This window comes from Haemorhous mexicanus, chromosome 1 (assembly GCF_027477595.1).
Source record: "Haemorhous mexicanus isolate bHaeMex1 chromosome 1, bHaeMex1.pri, whole genome shotgun sequence".
Classification (NCBI taxonomy): domain Eukaryota; kingdom Metazoa; phylum Chordata; class Aves; order Passeriformes; family Fringillidae; genus Haemorhous; species Haemorhous mexicanus.
This window is the reverse complement of record NC_082341.1, coordinates 98744159-98761286: the sequence shown is the minus strand read 5'-3', so window position 1 is coordinate 98761286 and position 17128 is coordinate 98744159. Positions and strand designations below refer to the sequence as shown.

At 45.8% G+C, this 17128-nt stretch overlaps 1 protein-coding gene across 2 annotated transcripts in view; it reads right to left on the bottom strand.

Annotated features, from left to right (window-relative positions):
- The window catches only part of RIPOR2 (RHO family interacting cell polarization regulator 2), a 108284-nt gene that overhangs the window by 52360 nt on the left and 38796 nt on the right, over window positions 1-17128 (bottom strand). Inside the window, exon 1 of one of the 2 annotated variants that reach the window (XM_059856942.1) lies at window positions 16380-16535. The exons of the other annotated variant lie outside the window; for it this stretch is intronic. Within the exon in view, the coding sequence (XP_059712925.1) occupies window positions 16380-16440 (61 nt within the window). The 5' untranslated portion in view covers window positions 16441-16535. Of the gene's footprint in view, window positions 1-16379; window positions 16536-17128 lie in introns of those variants that run through there. 2 annotated transcript variants of the gene reach the window in all.

Genomic DNA, 17128 nt, shown 5'->3' with positions numbered 1-17128 from the left:
GAAGTCAATGCTGATACCCTCCCCATTTCCCTGTATCTTTCCCCATTTGGGTCAGGATAGGTAGACTCACCACTTTGTTTTCATTGAGTACACTGACCTGTCACACAGAGGGTGATATTGTATGAAGAAGTTAAACAAATGACAAAGAAGACAGAGCTAGGTTTTGAGGAGAATTGTGCATGTAAAACAATCCCCCAAACTGTCCCTGAATAAAAAAATCCAAGCTGCCAATTCCAGATGATCTATCATCTTAAGTAATTTTCAGCAGGAAGAATGAATATGAGTTATTTCTATTGAATGCTGAAAATAAACCCTGTAGCCTTAGAAAGTAGAAATGAGACAAAATTACTCCAGCTTTAGTAAAAGCAGAGAAGCATGCTCTTCACACTGGTGTGTGGACCTCTGGGGCCTAGAGGCCGTTTCCAAGGTTTCTGAGTTCAGATGGGCTCTACAGCAACCATGGCTGTGTTATTTCCAGAGGCACCCATTTCTCCACTAGAAAAAGTGTAGGGGCTGTTGCCAACACAGTGTCACTGCCGTAGCTCCAAGGCAAAATTTTAAGGGTGACCTTTCTACATCTCTGACTGAATCAACTGTTCCCCCATTTCATGTGTGTCACACAGGATGTGAACTCTGAGGCAAAGGCAGAGGAATTGCTTTCTGGAAAAAGCAGCTGTGCACTTTGGGCTACGGAATGCCAGGGAAAGAGGAGAGGAAATATTTGTGGCAACGCTGAAAGCTATAAATGTCTCATCATGCACACTTAATATGTGTTTGAGTCCATTTCAGCCTTTCACGGGGTGGCAGCTCTCACTGTGGAAGCCTGGTTATCTGTTAAAGGTTTTCAGTGCCATAGACTAATTGCAACATCCTACTTCAACCTGAAGCCTCCTACAGTTCTGGTCAATTGTTACCAATTCCCTCTGGCCTTTTTGATCTTATCTTGCTGAAGATTTTTTGAATTTAAGGTTGCAGATGCAAATTACCTCATTCATATTGCAGCCTCCTCTTTCAAGGAAATATCCTCTATCCTATGCAAATACATGTGATAGGGATGTATAAGCTGTTTCTCTTGGTTTCTCAATATAGTTTAGCATAGCAAATGCAGAAGGCTACTCTCCTCCTCCCCATCACACCAAGCCCTACACACACTCCCACTTCTCTGCCCCCAGTGCTTGTTGAAACAGCTGGGAGACTGAGTAGGTTGATGGATGCTCTAGATAAAATCTTTGCCCCACTTAGTCCTTCTGGACATGTATTCATCCTGACACACATGCTTTTGAAAGGCTGGGACAGTCATTCCACGTGTGTCTTGTTTTGCTAATTCAGTGGAAATTGCCAGAGAGCTCTGTCTCCCTCCATCATCTGGCAGGAACTGAAGCTGCCATTGTATTGTGGCTGTGATCATGCTACTATGCCTATAAATTATTCACGGTATTGCAGCGTAATCTTCTGTTATGTTAAAAATAGGTCATCATGAGTGTCCCCAGTGAAATTCTAAGTGACAACAGCTGATTTTAGCTTTGTCTTCAGAAAACAGTGACCTTTTCAAAGCAGTAATTGACAATTATGGTCTACTTCTGTCTCTGAGACAGTTCCAGTGCACCCTCACAAACATTAATTCTCAGCACTGGTAACCCCACATTACACTTAAGACAACTAAACCAGAGCTACTAAGTTACCTGCTGAGCTTTGCCGAAGCACTTTGCTTTCCATTAGCCTTTGCTTCCAGGCCAAAGAGTAAATCAGGATTATCAGAGAAGAGATTATACTCTGAGAATACCTAAATGCTCTGCTCCTCCCAGGCACTCGGAAAGCTTCTTGAAAGGGCTGAGCAGGATTTTCTGGCTGATATGCATCAGTTACACATCCCTCTGGGGGGGTTGGATATATTGAAAAGTACTTCACTTTTCCTTTTGCAAGACAGACTCCAGCCTACTGAATCCCATGAATCAAGAGAGCCAGAGGCTTTCAGGTCCATTGCAGAATAGACAAACCCAGAAAGGGGGAGCACAACCCAGTAGTCTGGACAGAGGTCCAGGGGAAACTCTCTTTTCCTCATAAGACACTGTGTGGGAGGGCTCTGTGTGGACCCTCCCGAAAAAGTGGGATATTGTTGAAATTTCCCTGCTTGCTGTGGGGATGTATGTGTGTTATGCAGATACAAAGACTTAGGCCTGGGTGACTTCATTCACCTGAAAGCAAAGATTGGTGGTGGGTGGCAATGCTCGGCAGGCCATGCAGACAGCAATTTGCATGGAGGTCTCTTGTTAGCAGGTTCAGAGCAGCAAGGGGCCAAAGGATGTGGGGGGATGGTTGGGCAGACCACAGCTTTGAGCTCTGGATGTCTGAGGTAGATCAGGCCTGCCCTAGCCTTTAAGGAAGACAATTTATACCTATTTTTTCCTGATGTAACTTGTATTTGCTGTGTTTCTGTGTAACTCCCATGCTCAGAATGGATGCACAAGGCATCTTCATATTGCTGACGGACATCCCACAGGACATCTCCAACAGATATCACACCCAGGAAAGTCTTTTGTGGGAACACAGGGTGCAAACCTGACTGCTCTTACCTGGGGATCTTGGTCCAAAAATATAGGTAAATGATCATATTTGAGAGTGGGGAACATGGCAGGTGCTGGAACCATCACTTGGGAAAGCTTTTAGGGGAGAGGTAAAAGACAAGACCCTGATCCCTGCTATGAGCAATCTGGGCAAGATGTGAGCTTTAACATTCTGACTGTATGCAAGTTTGCCATTACTCTTTCCAACTATGCATATTAAAGTGTAGCCACAATTCTCTTACTGCACCCTGCCCATGCTGCTCTTTGGATTGACTCCATTCCTGTACTTACAGCTTCTCTGTCCAGTTTGTTGCACATTCATTGTCATCCTGTAACACTTCTTGCTCTCTTTCCAGAAGAGTTTGATACCCACTTGTTTTTCTCTTCTCTAACCACTGTGCAATCATTTCCCCCCTTTTACTTCCCATCACTATGTTGCTGCTCCACCCTCAAGTTCCTCATTTCTCATGATGGTGCTTTTGCAAGTCTTTCCACTTGCTGCCCTGGGGCACTTTGTGGGGAAAAGCTACTAGTGCTGACCTTCTGCAGTGATTCAGGAACAAATTCCATTTGGGACTTCTGGCCAGATGCTCAGCACAACTGGATCTTTGGGAATGAACGAAGCATAATGCAATGGTTGTGTCCCGTGGCATGGAGGTCAGGACACACTTGGATACAGAGGGAGAGGGCCAGGGACAGAAAGGGGAGTCACCTTTAGCTTTTGATGTACCACAGAGACAACACTTTCCCCAGGTAATCCTTCTTTTATCTGTTCTTTGTCCCACCTGGCTGCATTTGTGGTGGTCTGAGATAGCTGCCTTCAGATCAAGAACACTTCCCACAATGGCCGGTACCTCTGGCAGCATTTGATTTTTGGGAGTTGTATGCACAAGCATACATCCTACCTATCCTCACATATATAACTTGGGGGAGCAGCACGAAGGATTCACCATTTGAAATTTTTTTTCCCCAGAACCTGTTTCAAAATCAGCACTGATGCCTCTTCTGGGCAGGTTTTGTGTGGCAATGTTCATGCAGGGTTGGAGGGAGCAGCACATTCCAGTTTTTCACACTGCTTAGCAACCAGGGCTGGCTGAGCTGCTCTTACGTGCACACCAAGTGTGTGGATGGCGTTTCTAGTACTGCAGCTCTATCCTTATTTTTTCCCTGTCTTTTGTTTTTGAAAATCATTCCTTGTTTTCTAGTTAAGGCACTTGAAAAACTGCCATAAACTAATTTTTGCTTTTCTGGACAGCTGGAAGTCAGCTACACTATGAGATGATCAAAGCTACTATAGGAGGGATTGGAGACTTGGAGAGACAGGTATAGCACTATCAGCCTGCTTTTTGGGAGCATGACTGCAGGACAGTGTCATCCATGCTGCTGGTAATGGGCTGGCTTGAAGTCCTGCTGCTGGACAGCCATGAAACTAACTTGCCCAGAGGAATGCAGACAGTGGAACACATTGCTTTCCATGGGTCTGCAGCATGTGAGATTCCTGCTTAGGGCTACCTGTCTCAGTACAACCAACATGCTTAAAATCAAGAAGACCCAGTTAGACCATTTCCAGGAGCAGTTTCAGCTTTGTAGTAAGAAAGTCAATATGTTCCTAGCTTACTTGCTGGGATCCTCTGGAATCATTGGGTAATCTCTTGCCTCTCACTTGTTTCTTGGCTCTCAAATGCCCAGACCAGTGTCCCTGCCACAACCTTTACCGTCCATCATGACAGAAGGCTGAGATTCTGAATCTCTTTTGGGTTCTCTTAGGGACTGTGCCCATCTCTTCCCATGTTATCCAGCAGTAATACCTGCTGCTGAAATTTGCTGCTGACATCAGGACTACAGTTAAAATGTGGCCCCAGCCCATGTTCACCTCCACACTCCCCTTGCACCCTCACCTGCATTTGAGAAACAAATTTTGGACAAGCTCTAAAGCACAGAGGAGGAGAAAACCTTTCTTTATACATGCACAAGCACATCCGGTTCTCCTCCACCTCATGACATGAAGCAGACAACTGGCCTGGAAGGACGAAGGATCATGAAAGATTGTATTATATGGGGCAAGACACTATAGGACATGTTAACAAACATCAAAGGTATCCTAAATCCATGACTGAAAGAGCAAGCCAGGAGCATGAAGGACTTTGGCCTGCCTTGCTGTGACCCTCAGCAGCAGCATAGAGACAGCCCCTGCCTTCCTGCTGCTTGGTGAGCACCACAGGTCATGGCAAGAAGGGGAGGAGCTGCAGGGATGATGAGCATGGTCTGGGGAAAATGATGGTCAGGTAGAAGAAGGCTGCAAAGGCTTCGGTGGAAGCAGGAAGCAAAGAAGCAAATATGGCCAGACATTTAAAAATCTAGTTCCACATATGAATTCTGCAGTGCTCCACACTGGTCTTCCTGCATGTCCCTAACAGAGCAGTTTCATAACAGAAACCCAGAAGGGGTCCTCAGGTGCAAAGGCTCCAGGCAATTTCTATCCTTAGTTATGTTAGTGTAACACCAGAGCTGCCTTGTAATCATTCCCAGATAAACTGCAGTATGGGTGACCTGTCGAGGTCCTTGGTGCAGAGATCGTGGTGCTCCTCCTTCCTTCTTGTGAGCCAAAATTCTGCACAAAGGACTGCAGCTTTGAGAAATTATTTTCATTTCTTCCCTCCCTCCAAGATACCACCACTTCCCTCTTTTCCTCCCCAGCGCATATTTCTGTGGCTTAAATATAGCAAATACAAAACAAGTGCAGCACACACAAAATGCCATTCGGGGGAGCGCAGTGAACATGCTGCCTCTGTAATGCAATGAGCCCCAAGTGCATCTGCCAAATATTTGGACTGAGATTCCAAGGGAGAGAGGGTGGTCTGTAGCACAGAGAAGCTCTGACCAAACCCTCAGACCAGTACCTCCAGGCATCTCTTGGGGGGATACATGTTCCTTGCTGGTCCAGCCTGCCTTCACCTGGAGGTGACTGAACATTCATAGCAGTTATTTCCTCTAGGAAAGATGAAGAGCAGCTTTGTGTGAGTGGATTTAAAATTCATAAATAATATGTAAAGCAAATAAGAAGTGTTTCTTTAGGGGTGTGTTCTGGCTTTGTGGCTGAGGTTAAATGACACCAGTGAAACCATGCCAGTTTTTGAACATCTGACCCTGTGTACTATTTTCAGTGCAGTGATTTTTGAAGTGATTAATGACAACAACTTGGCACTACTCAGTTGCTGATTAAGCTAACTCTTCCTTGGCTCACAACAGGCATCAGGAATAGAGTGGGCAGGAAGCTCCCCAGAGTGACAGAAAAGGCAGAGCACATCAGGACCTCCCGAGCTGCCTGCGTTTCAGTGGGGAAATTAGAAAAAAAAACTACTGACATCCAACTCCACAGCTGAGCTCAGCAGTGCTGGACTGCTCTGCTCCTCCTGTGGCTTTCTTTTTCTTTAAGAATATTTTGTATGGATGCTTTTCAACATTCCCACCCCTCTCAATTTAAAAAAAAAAGAAAAAAAAAAGAAAAAAAAAAGAGCCTCTCTTGTTAAGTGTGCGCTGGGATTGCTATGTGGCACTCTTAGCATGTGTTTGGGAGAGGATCTCAAAGATGATATCTGGTTTCAAATCTATCTACATCTATAAAGTATCTCTCTTCTCCAAGACCCTCAAGAAAAGGAAATCTGTTACTTCAGAGTGAAGGCAGTGAGCAGGACTCCAAAACTTACAGGAGCTCTCAGGTGGCAAAAACTGCACTTCAACACAGTCACAACCAACTGCTAAAAAGAGCATGGTGCCTTATAGACAATATCCACGTTCACAACAGAGCTCTTCCACTGCTCTGAACTACCATGAAATGAGAAGGATGTGAACAAAGCTCCAGTTATGCCATGGAGCCTGAATGCTGGCCAGCCTTGTTAGCCACTGGCATCTTAATCACAAATTTGAGAAAGCCGTGGGGCTCATGTGTGAGATTTTATAAGCTCATCTCCCTGAGGTCCTGCAGGAGTCCTTGAAAATTTAATGACTATGTTAATGACATATATTGAATATATTCACAGAGCTTTTAGCCATCCTGCCAAGCCCCTCAGAGAGGCTGTCCCTTTCTCTTCTGCCACAGGTGACTGTGACACCCCTCCAGGGAACCTCCTGGATACCATTCAGCTGCTGCCATACCTAAACCACAGGTGCACTCCTCAGGGAGTGAGGATAGTTGGGGGCTTTTCACTCGACATGAAGAGAGGATCAGTTGCACAAAAGCTCATAAATGCAGGTCACTTCCCCTAGGGCTGGGCACAGGGAGGGCAGGAAGGCAGGGCTGGCCTGGGGAACAGCCTGGTGTGATGAAAGGGGAGCTTTTGCAAGCCCTTGTGTGCACTTCTATAGTCACCTCAGAGAGCTCTGAGTTTTTGGGGCAGTTTTGGGATTTGCTTCCCAGGGTGGTCATTTCACCTGGGATTTTGGGCTCGAGTATTTATTTTGCTGGACTATTTTGAGTGTCCTTAATTTTCTGTGGAATGGATTGTGGTTAATTGTAGGCAGGCGCACACAATGCCATGACATGGGCAGTAAATCCAGGGCAGGGCTCTGGTTAGTGAAGCTGCAGGAGCAACCTGGATGCTGAGCTCCCCCACCACAGTGCAACAGAGCAGCAGCAAGTGCAGGCAGTTTTCCTAGTGGGGCATAACTAAAAGCATTACTGTGCACTGGGGAAATCTAACCCAGGCCCAGGATCCTGGTTAGAGGCAAAGCTCAAGTAAATATTGAGCTTTAATGGTAAGCAGCTGCTGCAGGGCTTCCTTGTTGAACCTGCTGTCACAAAGATGAGCCTACCCCACTGCTGCAGTGGATCTGCCTCCTGTTGCCCTGTGGGTGGAAATGCTGGGCTGTGGACCCCGACAGGCACTAGCTACACTTGTGCCCACTGCTGCCAGGCTAGCACCAGGGGACTGCCATGGTCAGCAAAAGAGCCCAGGTCTTCCAGCAGTGAAGGATCCCTATTTCCATGCCCTGAGCTGGCACCTAAAGGGGCTTCTTGTTTCCACCCTTGCCCTCCCTCCTTCTTGAACACACCCAGTATTGACTAAGAGGAACATAAGGTAACCAGTTTGAGGAACTAGAACACTAAATCTCAGAGAAGGCTGGAATAGAGGTCATTCAAACTGCCCCAATTTGGGTGCAGCCAGATGTGTTTATCCACTGTGTTTTTCTGTTCAGGCAAGGGCTGGTCACAGTGGGCTTTTCCCCAAAATACCAGTTTATTTTCTTGCTCTCCATGGCTTCATATTTTTCTACTTTACTTCTTGTCTTCCAAGCTTTTTATCAACTATTAGAACTCAAGGTATCATTTCCAAGCTCTGCATCTCTGAGCTTTCCAACTCCCAGACTACCTGCAATTAAACTAGAGCAAGCCAATGTGAGCCCCCATAAGTTATGCAGATTGAAGCCTTAATGCTCAGTATTTCTGTAGCAGTTTTGCTTCACTTGTTTACCAGTTGCCAAAGACACAGGAATATCAGGGACTCTTTCAGAGCATAAACCTCTGCTTCAAACCATTTCCCTGCTCCTGGATGCCAGATCAACAATACACTGCTTAAAATTCTGTGTGACCTGACAACACCCCTCACCTCCACAAGCAATGCTGAGATATAAGAGAAATCCTACTATTGGGAAATCTTCCCACCATCAACTTTTTAGGGCCTCTGTGACATTGTCAAGTGCTTGACTACTCTCTCCCTCTCTCCCCCCCCATCCATACACACAGACTGTTTTCACTCCTCGCCTTTTAACTCTGCACTTCCTGAGCCGGTTGTTTTGTGCCTGTCACACCCATGGTGCACCAACCACAAGGCTTTGGTTCAGCATCCAGGCAGGCGGAAGCTCATTTCACAGGCAGCTGAGCTGTGCCTCGAATTATTAAAGGGGTGAAGTTGTTTACGCCACCCACTCACGTTGGCCAAGACACATTTATTTTGTGAATTTAATGACGGGACTGAGCGACAAAAAGCTCGTGTTTCTTGGAACTTTGTAAAGATGCTATGTAAAACCAGGAGGGGCAATATGTGTGAAAAGAAAGGCAGCTTTGCTGCGGCCTTTGGTGTGACACTTGTTTTGCAAGCTTTGAAGGTGCCCCAAGCACACCTGATCAGTGGTTTCTCTCTGGCTTGTACATACCTTCCTCTTTTCTCTGAGGGCTGGTTAAATGCCACTTGTTTATTTGACCTGGATTTTCCCCTCACTGTTGTTATTATTAGTGATCTAGAAATATCGTCAACAGATATGAACCAAAAAAGCTGCCTTCCAGAAATGGAGAAGGAAGCACAAAAAAGATCAAATGTTTTAATTAAAAAAATAGGGAGAGAACAAAGGAGGAAGGGTCTCTCATTTCAATATTTTTCTCTTTTTTTTAAAATTTTTTTTCTATTTGGACCTTATGGGCTCAAACTTTTCTGCTTCATATATGGAGTGCAATACCCTGTTAAAAATAATCCTCCAGCTGCCCATGACAGCTGGAAGTTCCAGAGCACTGCGGGTGGGTCAGTGTGGGGGCGCCTGGGGTAGGGATGGGCGTCTCACACTGACTCCTCTGACCACAAAAAGCTCTCTCCTCCGTCTGCATAACTCCGAGTCCACCCATGGACCACAACCAGAACGGAGCAGCTGTGAAAAGCAGGTGAGTGGAGCATTTAGCGTAAACAGGAATAACAAAAATGCTCCATAAGACAGCACCCTTTTTTCCTTGCCATCCCTGTCCTGTGTGTTAAATAGGTCTGATCATGCTCTTGCAGAAAGGTGCTTCAATTTGAGTTTATAGGCCAAATATCTCACTGCAGTCCATCTATCTGGATGAAGCAGACACTGTTGCCTTGGTGATGGGACTTCTCATCCTCTGGGCTGAAGGGAGTACAGCACACACTTTCTCCAGGAATGTGAGATAAGTCAAAAGGACAAGTAGGGCTAGTGGGACCTGTAAATGTTTTCAGGACACTGATCTGCAGTCTCCCAGCAGTCAGGAAGGAGAAGTCCTATGCTTAATACATTGCAAGGCTGCTCATCCTTACAACAGCCTCCTGAAGTATTGGGAAATGGTATGTTGGATAAAAAGTAGCCGTGTCAAACCCTTTGGGGTGAAAACATAGGAAAAAAAGGTATCTCTGCATATCTCTGAGGTAGGCATATGCTGGAATACATACTCATATGAACACACAAGTATCATTAGAAAACATAATTCTCTTAAAGTTAGCACTTCTATGTACTCTGTGGGGAGGGGTCATAGCTGAGGGGTCTCACCAAAGCAGGGCTAGATACAGCATGGAAAGAAACCTGGTCCCATGGGTCACAGACAAGCTGTGACATGGAAGGCCCTATGTGACATTTGACAAGCCACTGCAGTTGTATGTCCAAGAAAAGCACAGTGTATAGTATTGCTTCAGGGAAAGAGAAAAGTTGCTTAACCTGAATTGTTGCTGAATACAGAGTCTCAATTATAAGTTAACATCCAAAGCTTTATCCTCAGTTTTCTCTAACATCTCACCTCACTATGTGCAGGCAGTGCACATAACCATGTACAGCAGCTGCCTTTCATTTCAGCTAAGCCTCAGAGCTGGTCCCAAACCCCAGAACTGAAGTTATTTTCTCTCTTATAAAAGACAGGCAGGCTTTACAAGGATGCAAAGGCATCTGGTGCATTTTTGAAGCACACCTTAAACATCTGATGCAGTTCTGTTCTCACAGGAGCCTTGATGGGCAGCAGTGCTGGAATGCATCTGTATGCCAAAAGGAGCATGTCAGTCCTGGGCAAGGAAAGGGCCCTGGGACTCTGACTCTGTGCAGTGCACCATCTAAAATAGGGCTCTGGTCTACTGAACTGGAGCACACCCTTAATGAATGTAATGAAAAAGACAGTGTTGGTTTCCCCTACCACATTATTTTGGAAACACTGATGGGATTTTGTGTGGGCTTTGACCTGAGAGGGAGGTTATGGTTACCCCACGTACAACCAGAGGGCATGTACAGGAAGTGGGAAGTGGAGGTGTGAGGAGAAGTCAGTGTAAAGCAGCTGCATGAAAAGATCTGCAATAAATCACAGCTTAATTTCTACTTTTCATGTGCATTCTCATCTTGGATAGGGTGGTCAGTGCTAACAAAGTATTTGGATCTAATTCTTGAAGGAATACCAAGCAAGTTTGCCAACAATTGAGAGGAGGAGGGAGTCAATCAATTGTTGACTCCCTCAAAAGCAGACGGGCCCTGCAAAGAGACCCCGACAAATTAGAGGACTCATCAATCACCAACTGTAAGAAGTTCAACAAGGGCAAGTGCTGGATTCTGGACCTTGGATGGGGCAACCCTGGTTGTGTGAGAATGAGAGGCTGGAGAGGACCTGGTTGATGGCAAGCTGAATCTGAGCAGTGCCCTGGTAGCCAGGAGGGCCAGGGGTGTCCTGGGGGCCATCAGGCCCAGCATGGCCAGCCGGGAGGCAAGGGAGGGGATTGTCCTGCTCTGCTCTGCACTGGGGCAGCCTCACCTCGAGTGCTGGGGGCAGTTTTGGGTGCCACAGTATAAAATATTAAACTATTAGAGAGCGTCCAAAGGAGGACTATGAAGATGGTGAAGGGCCTTGAGAGGAAGCCATGTGAAGAGCAGCTGAGGTCACTTGTTCTGTTCAGCCTGGAGAAAAGGAGATTGAAAGGAGACCTCATTGCAGTTACAACTTCCTTGTGAAGGGAAGAGGAGGGCCAGGCACTGATCTCTTCTCTGTGGTGACCAGTGACAGGACCCAAGAAAACTGCATGAAGTTGAGTCAGGGGAGGTTTTAGGCAGGATAGCAAGAAAAGGTTCTTCACCCAGAGGGTGGTTGGGCACTGGAACAGGCTCCCCAGGGAAGTGGTCACAGCACCAGCCTGACAGGGTTCAAGAAGCATTTTAACAATACTCTTGGGCACTTGAGTCATATTCAAGGTATGACTCTTGGAGGTATCCTGTTTAGGGCCAGGAGCTGGACTCGATGATCCTGATGCATCCCTTCCAACTCAGCATATCTTATGATTCTGTGATTCTGGCCATGTTTGCTGACTGCTTGCAAATTCTGCTTATGGATGTGTCTGCTTGATCCAGGAGCTCCTGCTGTGCCGAGCTTCTGGTCCCAGTCAGAGGCTGTGCTGGTGCAGTGGCATCACACCTCTGTGTGAGCCCTCAGCTCTCCTCCCAGGGAAACCAGGGTCTGCCAAGAAAGCTGACTTGTGCTCAAACCCCCTCACTCTCTGGGCTTGGCTCCTCATCTTAGACAGAGTGTTCTGGATTGCAAGGCAGGATGTATTCTATTACCATCTGTATGGCAGTTGTCTAGGTGTTAAGTGGGCAATTTCCCCTTATCTCTCTCCCTGAGAGATCACAATCACTCCTCCTTCAGCAGGGGGCATCCCGTGATAAGAGGCTATTGAATGTCACTGCATGGCTGATAAGAACTGTAACATCCCATTGTGAGATGCTCCGCCCAGAGGGAGGAGCCGAACATTGCTATCCAGATATAATCAGGAGATTCTGACACACCAGCACAGCTTCTCCACTGGATTCACCAGAGGAACAGCAGCTGCTTCTTCTTCCACGGATCTGCGGAGGAAGAATCACCCTTTTTCTACAGGACCCCCTGCTCCAACAGAACCACACCTGACACCTCAGGAGGACTGCAGCCACTTTTCCAACTGGACTGCTGCCAGCACCCTGACCAACAGGGTGTCAGGTTGAGTTCTGACTCTGTCATTTTAGTGTACTGCATTGTTTTTATTTTATCATTTTATGGTTTTTCCCCCCTTCCCTATTAAAGAACTGTTATTTCCTGCTCCCGTATTTTTTTGCCTGAGAGCCCCTTAATTTAAAATTCATAGCAATTTGGAGGGGTGGGGAGGGTTTGCATTCTCCATTTCAGGGGAAGCTCCTGCCTTCTTTAGCAGGCACCTGTCTTATCCAAACCAAGACACAGAGTCAGGGAAAATCCACACCATCACTACAGGCTGCGGTGATGAGGGAAAGCCTAGTGCTAGTGGAAGGGATTTTTTTTTAATGAAATATAACTTTAGAATCCCAGGCACTTAGAGTCACTAAAAATTAAACAGCATTTTGCCCAAAGTGGGAATTTGACCTAACAAAATTGTAAAAATAACTGAAGACACTTGCTTTGAGTTAACATAGTGAGTAGGGCTTAAAAGAAATTAAACCTATCAGTCCCTGTGCTTTCAAAAGGCTAAAAGAATGTATTTTTTAAACTTTTCCACACTACAGCTGTGCCCTGTTCAACACTGACCATGTTGCAGAGGAGAGGGAGTTCTTCACTGAACGTAAGCACAGTCACTTGCAAAATCTCTGCAAAACCTCTGAAGGAGAGCACCATGTCAGTGCAAGGCACTGTTACTACAAAACAAAGGAAAGAGCTAACAAAGTTTCTTTGAGGTTGAACATTTCGAAGCTTTGAATAGCTGTTGCATTTTTGTGAGGATAGTTCTACCCCATTTTGTCACATCCAGCTTTGTGACTTGCAATTTCAAGGTATAATAAGGAAAAGCAATGCCTATTGAAGCACAAGTAAATGAAAATTGTGGAATTATGGATTATGCTGAAGAAAACACAGAAGTTTTCAACAAATGTTTTGGTTAGCATGTGGGAAAATACCAGTGCCATCTGACAGTCTATATCAATGGGAAAATATTTCCCTCTTGATCTTTCTCAGAAGACAATTTAAAACTGTAATTTTGAGAAGAGTTATCCTAGGAACTTCTTGTTAATGTTTCAGAAAACTTGAAACACCAGAGAAATTCCAGGGAGCTGTAAATAATGTTGTGTTACTAATGATGTGATAGCCTGGCAGTGGTCTTGGTCTCATCAAGGAATAGCTGATGTTGAAGTCATATAAGCAAAATCAAAGGAGATGGAGTACAATCAGTGGCAATCATTAGGATTTTAGAGAAAATAATTTTATTGATAGTGTACTTTGACTTTAGGAAGAAACAGAACTTGGTACTGCATGAAATCTTTACACAACCCAGCTGAGAAATCATCAAAGATGCCAGTTTCTAAAGAGGACATACAAAGATTGGTTCTCTCCCATGGGATTGAACTATTTTTATGTCAGTGATCTGAAAGGGAACTTTAAACAGTGATTGACTGAGTATGGCACAGATGGTACAATGTCTGGAGAAGTGGAAAACAGGCTACTTGAGGAAGTGAGGTGATTCATCTGGTTTTGGTATGGGCATAGCTGGGAGCAAGGGAGATAAGCCATCCTGACAGGATAACATTGACTTTGTCCTGAGAAATTTGACTCTGAAAGAATTGAGGATTAAAGAGAAAAATCTGAGACGAGCAGACCCTCATGTGATGCTGCAACCTGAAAGGACTTCAGCAGATCCTTGAACTGATCCTGATATATTATACATAGACTTAAGAAGTATGAGTAAACATATCATGTAACTTCTGGATTTGTCCTGGTCTGACAGTTTTGGAGCACTGGGCTCCATGCTGGTGTCCATATCTCTCCAAGGGACTGGTCTCAAAAACCATGAAAATGCTTAACAGATTAAAAGTTTATAAGGAAACAGTCATTGATAACAGTCTGCTTGGCAAAAGATGAGAGTGATCTGAATATTGGCTGTAGATATTTTTATGAGATTTTTATATGCACAAGGAATAGTGAGATCTTAGCTCTCCTGGACAGGAAGGAAACTAACTCCAAAAAAGTAGACAGATCAGTGCTAGAAGAAATAAAATCTGACTTTAACTGTGATGGTAGCTAAGCCTTGGGATGAGTTATAAAGGTGGACAGAGATTTGCCATCATCACTTTCCAAATCAAGGTGGATGTGGAAAATGATAAAAAATAGGCCATGCCCTAATAGCTGAGGTCTGCACTGAGCTGGGAGTTCAGTGCCTGACAAGTGCCTCCATCTGGCCTGAAAATCTGCGACTAAGTTTTGGCTGTGACTAAATTTTGGCTGGCGCCCGAGGCCGCAGCATGAGCAGGGCGGGGGCTGCCCTGTGACCGAAAGGGGCCCTGCTCCTCCCCGCCCAGATCCCACCCAGCCCCAGGGAGTGCACTGGGTTGTCCAGGGTCAACAGCGCTCCAGAAATAGCAGCCAAAAAGTTAATGTTTCCTTGCTAACCCGTTCAAGAGAAAGGAGAGGGGACTGAAGGGGAAGTCTAGCACTGTGCCTGTGCTGTTTGGGCTCTCCAGCTGGCAGGTTTTGGAGCCAACAATCCCTGTGTCTGAGAGGGAAGCTGGGATACAACTGTTCCCAGTTATGTGTAGGTGAGTTGAAGAGGATGTCACCAATTCATAGACTCGTAGGATGCCTTAGGTGGGGTGGGACCTCAGAAGATCATCTATTCCAACCTCCTGCTCCAAGAAGGGTCATGGAGAGGTTTTTAAAATGTTCCTGCCTTTGAAAAAGCAGAGCCTCCTCTAGCTGTTTCTGGATCAGCCCTGCCAGAAACAACTTAGCTGAGAGGCTGGAACAGATTTTTGAAGTGGTGTATCATTAATATATATGTCAACTTAACTGCCCACATTTCTCTCCTTTCCTTCCACATTTCTTGTTAAGAACATGAACTAAAGGTTTCAGAAACAGCAAAGAAACTTAAAATCCCACTGGCTCTTCAGAGCAATTGCAAACGTCCATATCAAGTCAGAGCACGTGGATGATTATCCTGGGAAGCAGCATCCACTTGTGTTGAATGCAGGATGCAGCAAATGCAATGAGGTACTTTCAGTGCCAGTTGATTTGCCCACTGGCATGAGGTGTTTCCTGGACTACTATGATTTCTTCCACAATTCAAATGCACTGACCTCTCCTGTCAGCAAATTCATTGCCCTTCTGAGCCCAGACTGGGATACAGGGTGAGAAGTGGGGGCATAGAGACGTGAGAAATGTATTTGAGTACCAAGAGAACATCATTGAGACTGCTTTCTTTTCTGAGCTGATGCCTTTCACTGGGGCTCAGATAACTTGATTTGGCACTATTCACTGCTAAGTTTTCCATACCAACCGCAGCTGAGCTTTGTTTAAATGAGGCTTGCTGAAGCTGTGCTGAAAGTGAGTTTAAAGGTTCACAGTCTTTGGAGTGGATCCAGGCAGCTCTTTGTGCCTTCAACTCCCTTAGAAACTGTGGAGGGCTGGGGCTCGGGAAAAGATTTGCATGAGCAAGTTCTCCCCACCCCCGGCTCAAGTGCAAAAGGGAGCAGAGAGCAGCGGCAGAAATTGAACACTATGGGCCAGATTCTTCCTCCTCCTCTGGGCCCTCTTATCTGTGTTTCTGTTATTTTGACTTGATAGCACTCAGCACACATGTAAATGATGGTACAGAATGCAAGCAACAAGGAATCAAGCAGAAGCAGTTTTAGGGATAAGAAATTATGACACCCGCTTTGTATCTCAGGTTGTGTCAGTTGGAGAGGAGGACTCTAATTCTGCTCAGATAATTTAAGTAGCAAGTCACCCTTAGCCCCTGTACAGAGCCCCTACTACTTTAACGACAGCTGCACCTGTGCTGTTGAATGCCCAATGTGCTACTTTGCACAGCGCAGCCACTGTAGAAAATACACTGGGCGTCCCCCCAGCTTTCTTCTGCAGTAACTTCCTTGAAGCTGCTGGACCAGTGTGAAAGTATTTTTATTGTATCTATGGTCCCTTTGTTCTCCATTCTCTAAGGAGAAAAAGAGTCTGGTCACCCTGTGACCTTGAAGCCCACAGACAACTTCAGATTTACACAAGAAATACCACCCAGGCTAGTAACCGGTCTCTAGTCTGAGTAGGAGTAGGATTAGTTTAATAAAAGATGACTTTACCTTCCCCAAAGGAATCATCTTCTTCTCCGGGTGCAGTCTCATCTTCTTGGGAGTGCTGCATTGTGGCAAGGACGCAGCTCAGGGCGCAGCCAGAGCCAAGTGCTTGAACCTGTTCCTGTGCTACAGCTCGACTGTTTCCTTTCACCAGTTTCCTAAATATTTTGGTGGTAACAGCTTCCGCATCTGCACTTACGAAAACAATCTCATTCACAGAAATGACACCTCCTGTTTTTACAGTCAGCCTTTGAGATGAGCTTTGAGGTGGGGTGTCCTTACAGCTGAGACAGAAGTTGATTTTGAGAGCAGAGGAGGCAGGACAGGCTTGAAATGCACCCTGCCCTGTTGCTGAGTGCCATAACTGCGCAGCAGCGGCAGCCCTGTCAGCCCGGGGTGTTAAAAGTTTTGCATATGAATGGGAATGTTTTCTGGTGGCAGAGGTAGAGCTGGGGAACAGCTCACCCTGCTTGGACTGCAGAGCAACTCCTCCCTTTCACCCCAGGGACAGTGTGACAGGAGGAAACCCCCAGGCTCTCTCACTGTCATGTGTTGATGGAACTAATTTTTCTTTTAGCATGGCGGCAGTGACATCACTTTCTCACCCACACTGGGGTGGCCCATAGCAATGGACATGTGGACAAGCTGGAAACCACAGGTGATGGCAGGTGTCCCATGGGCAGATGCCTTGGCAGAGACATGATTCTCACTGTTACACTCTTCCAAGTCACAGTCTGTAGTGCACTACCAAACCT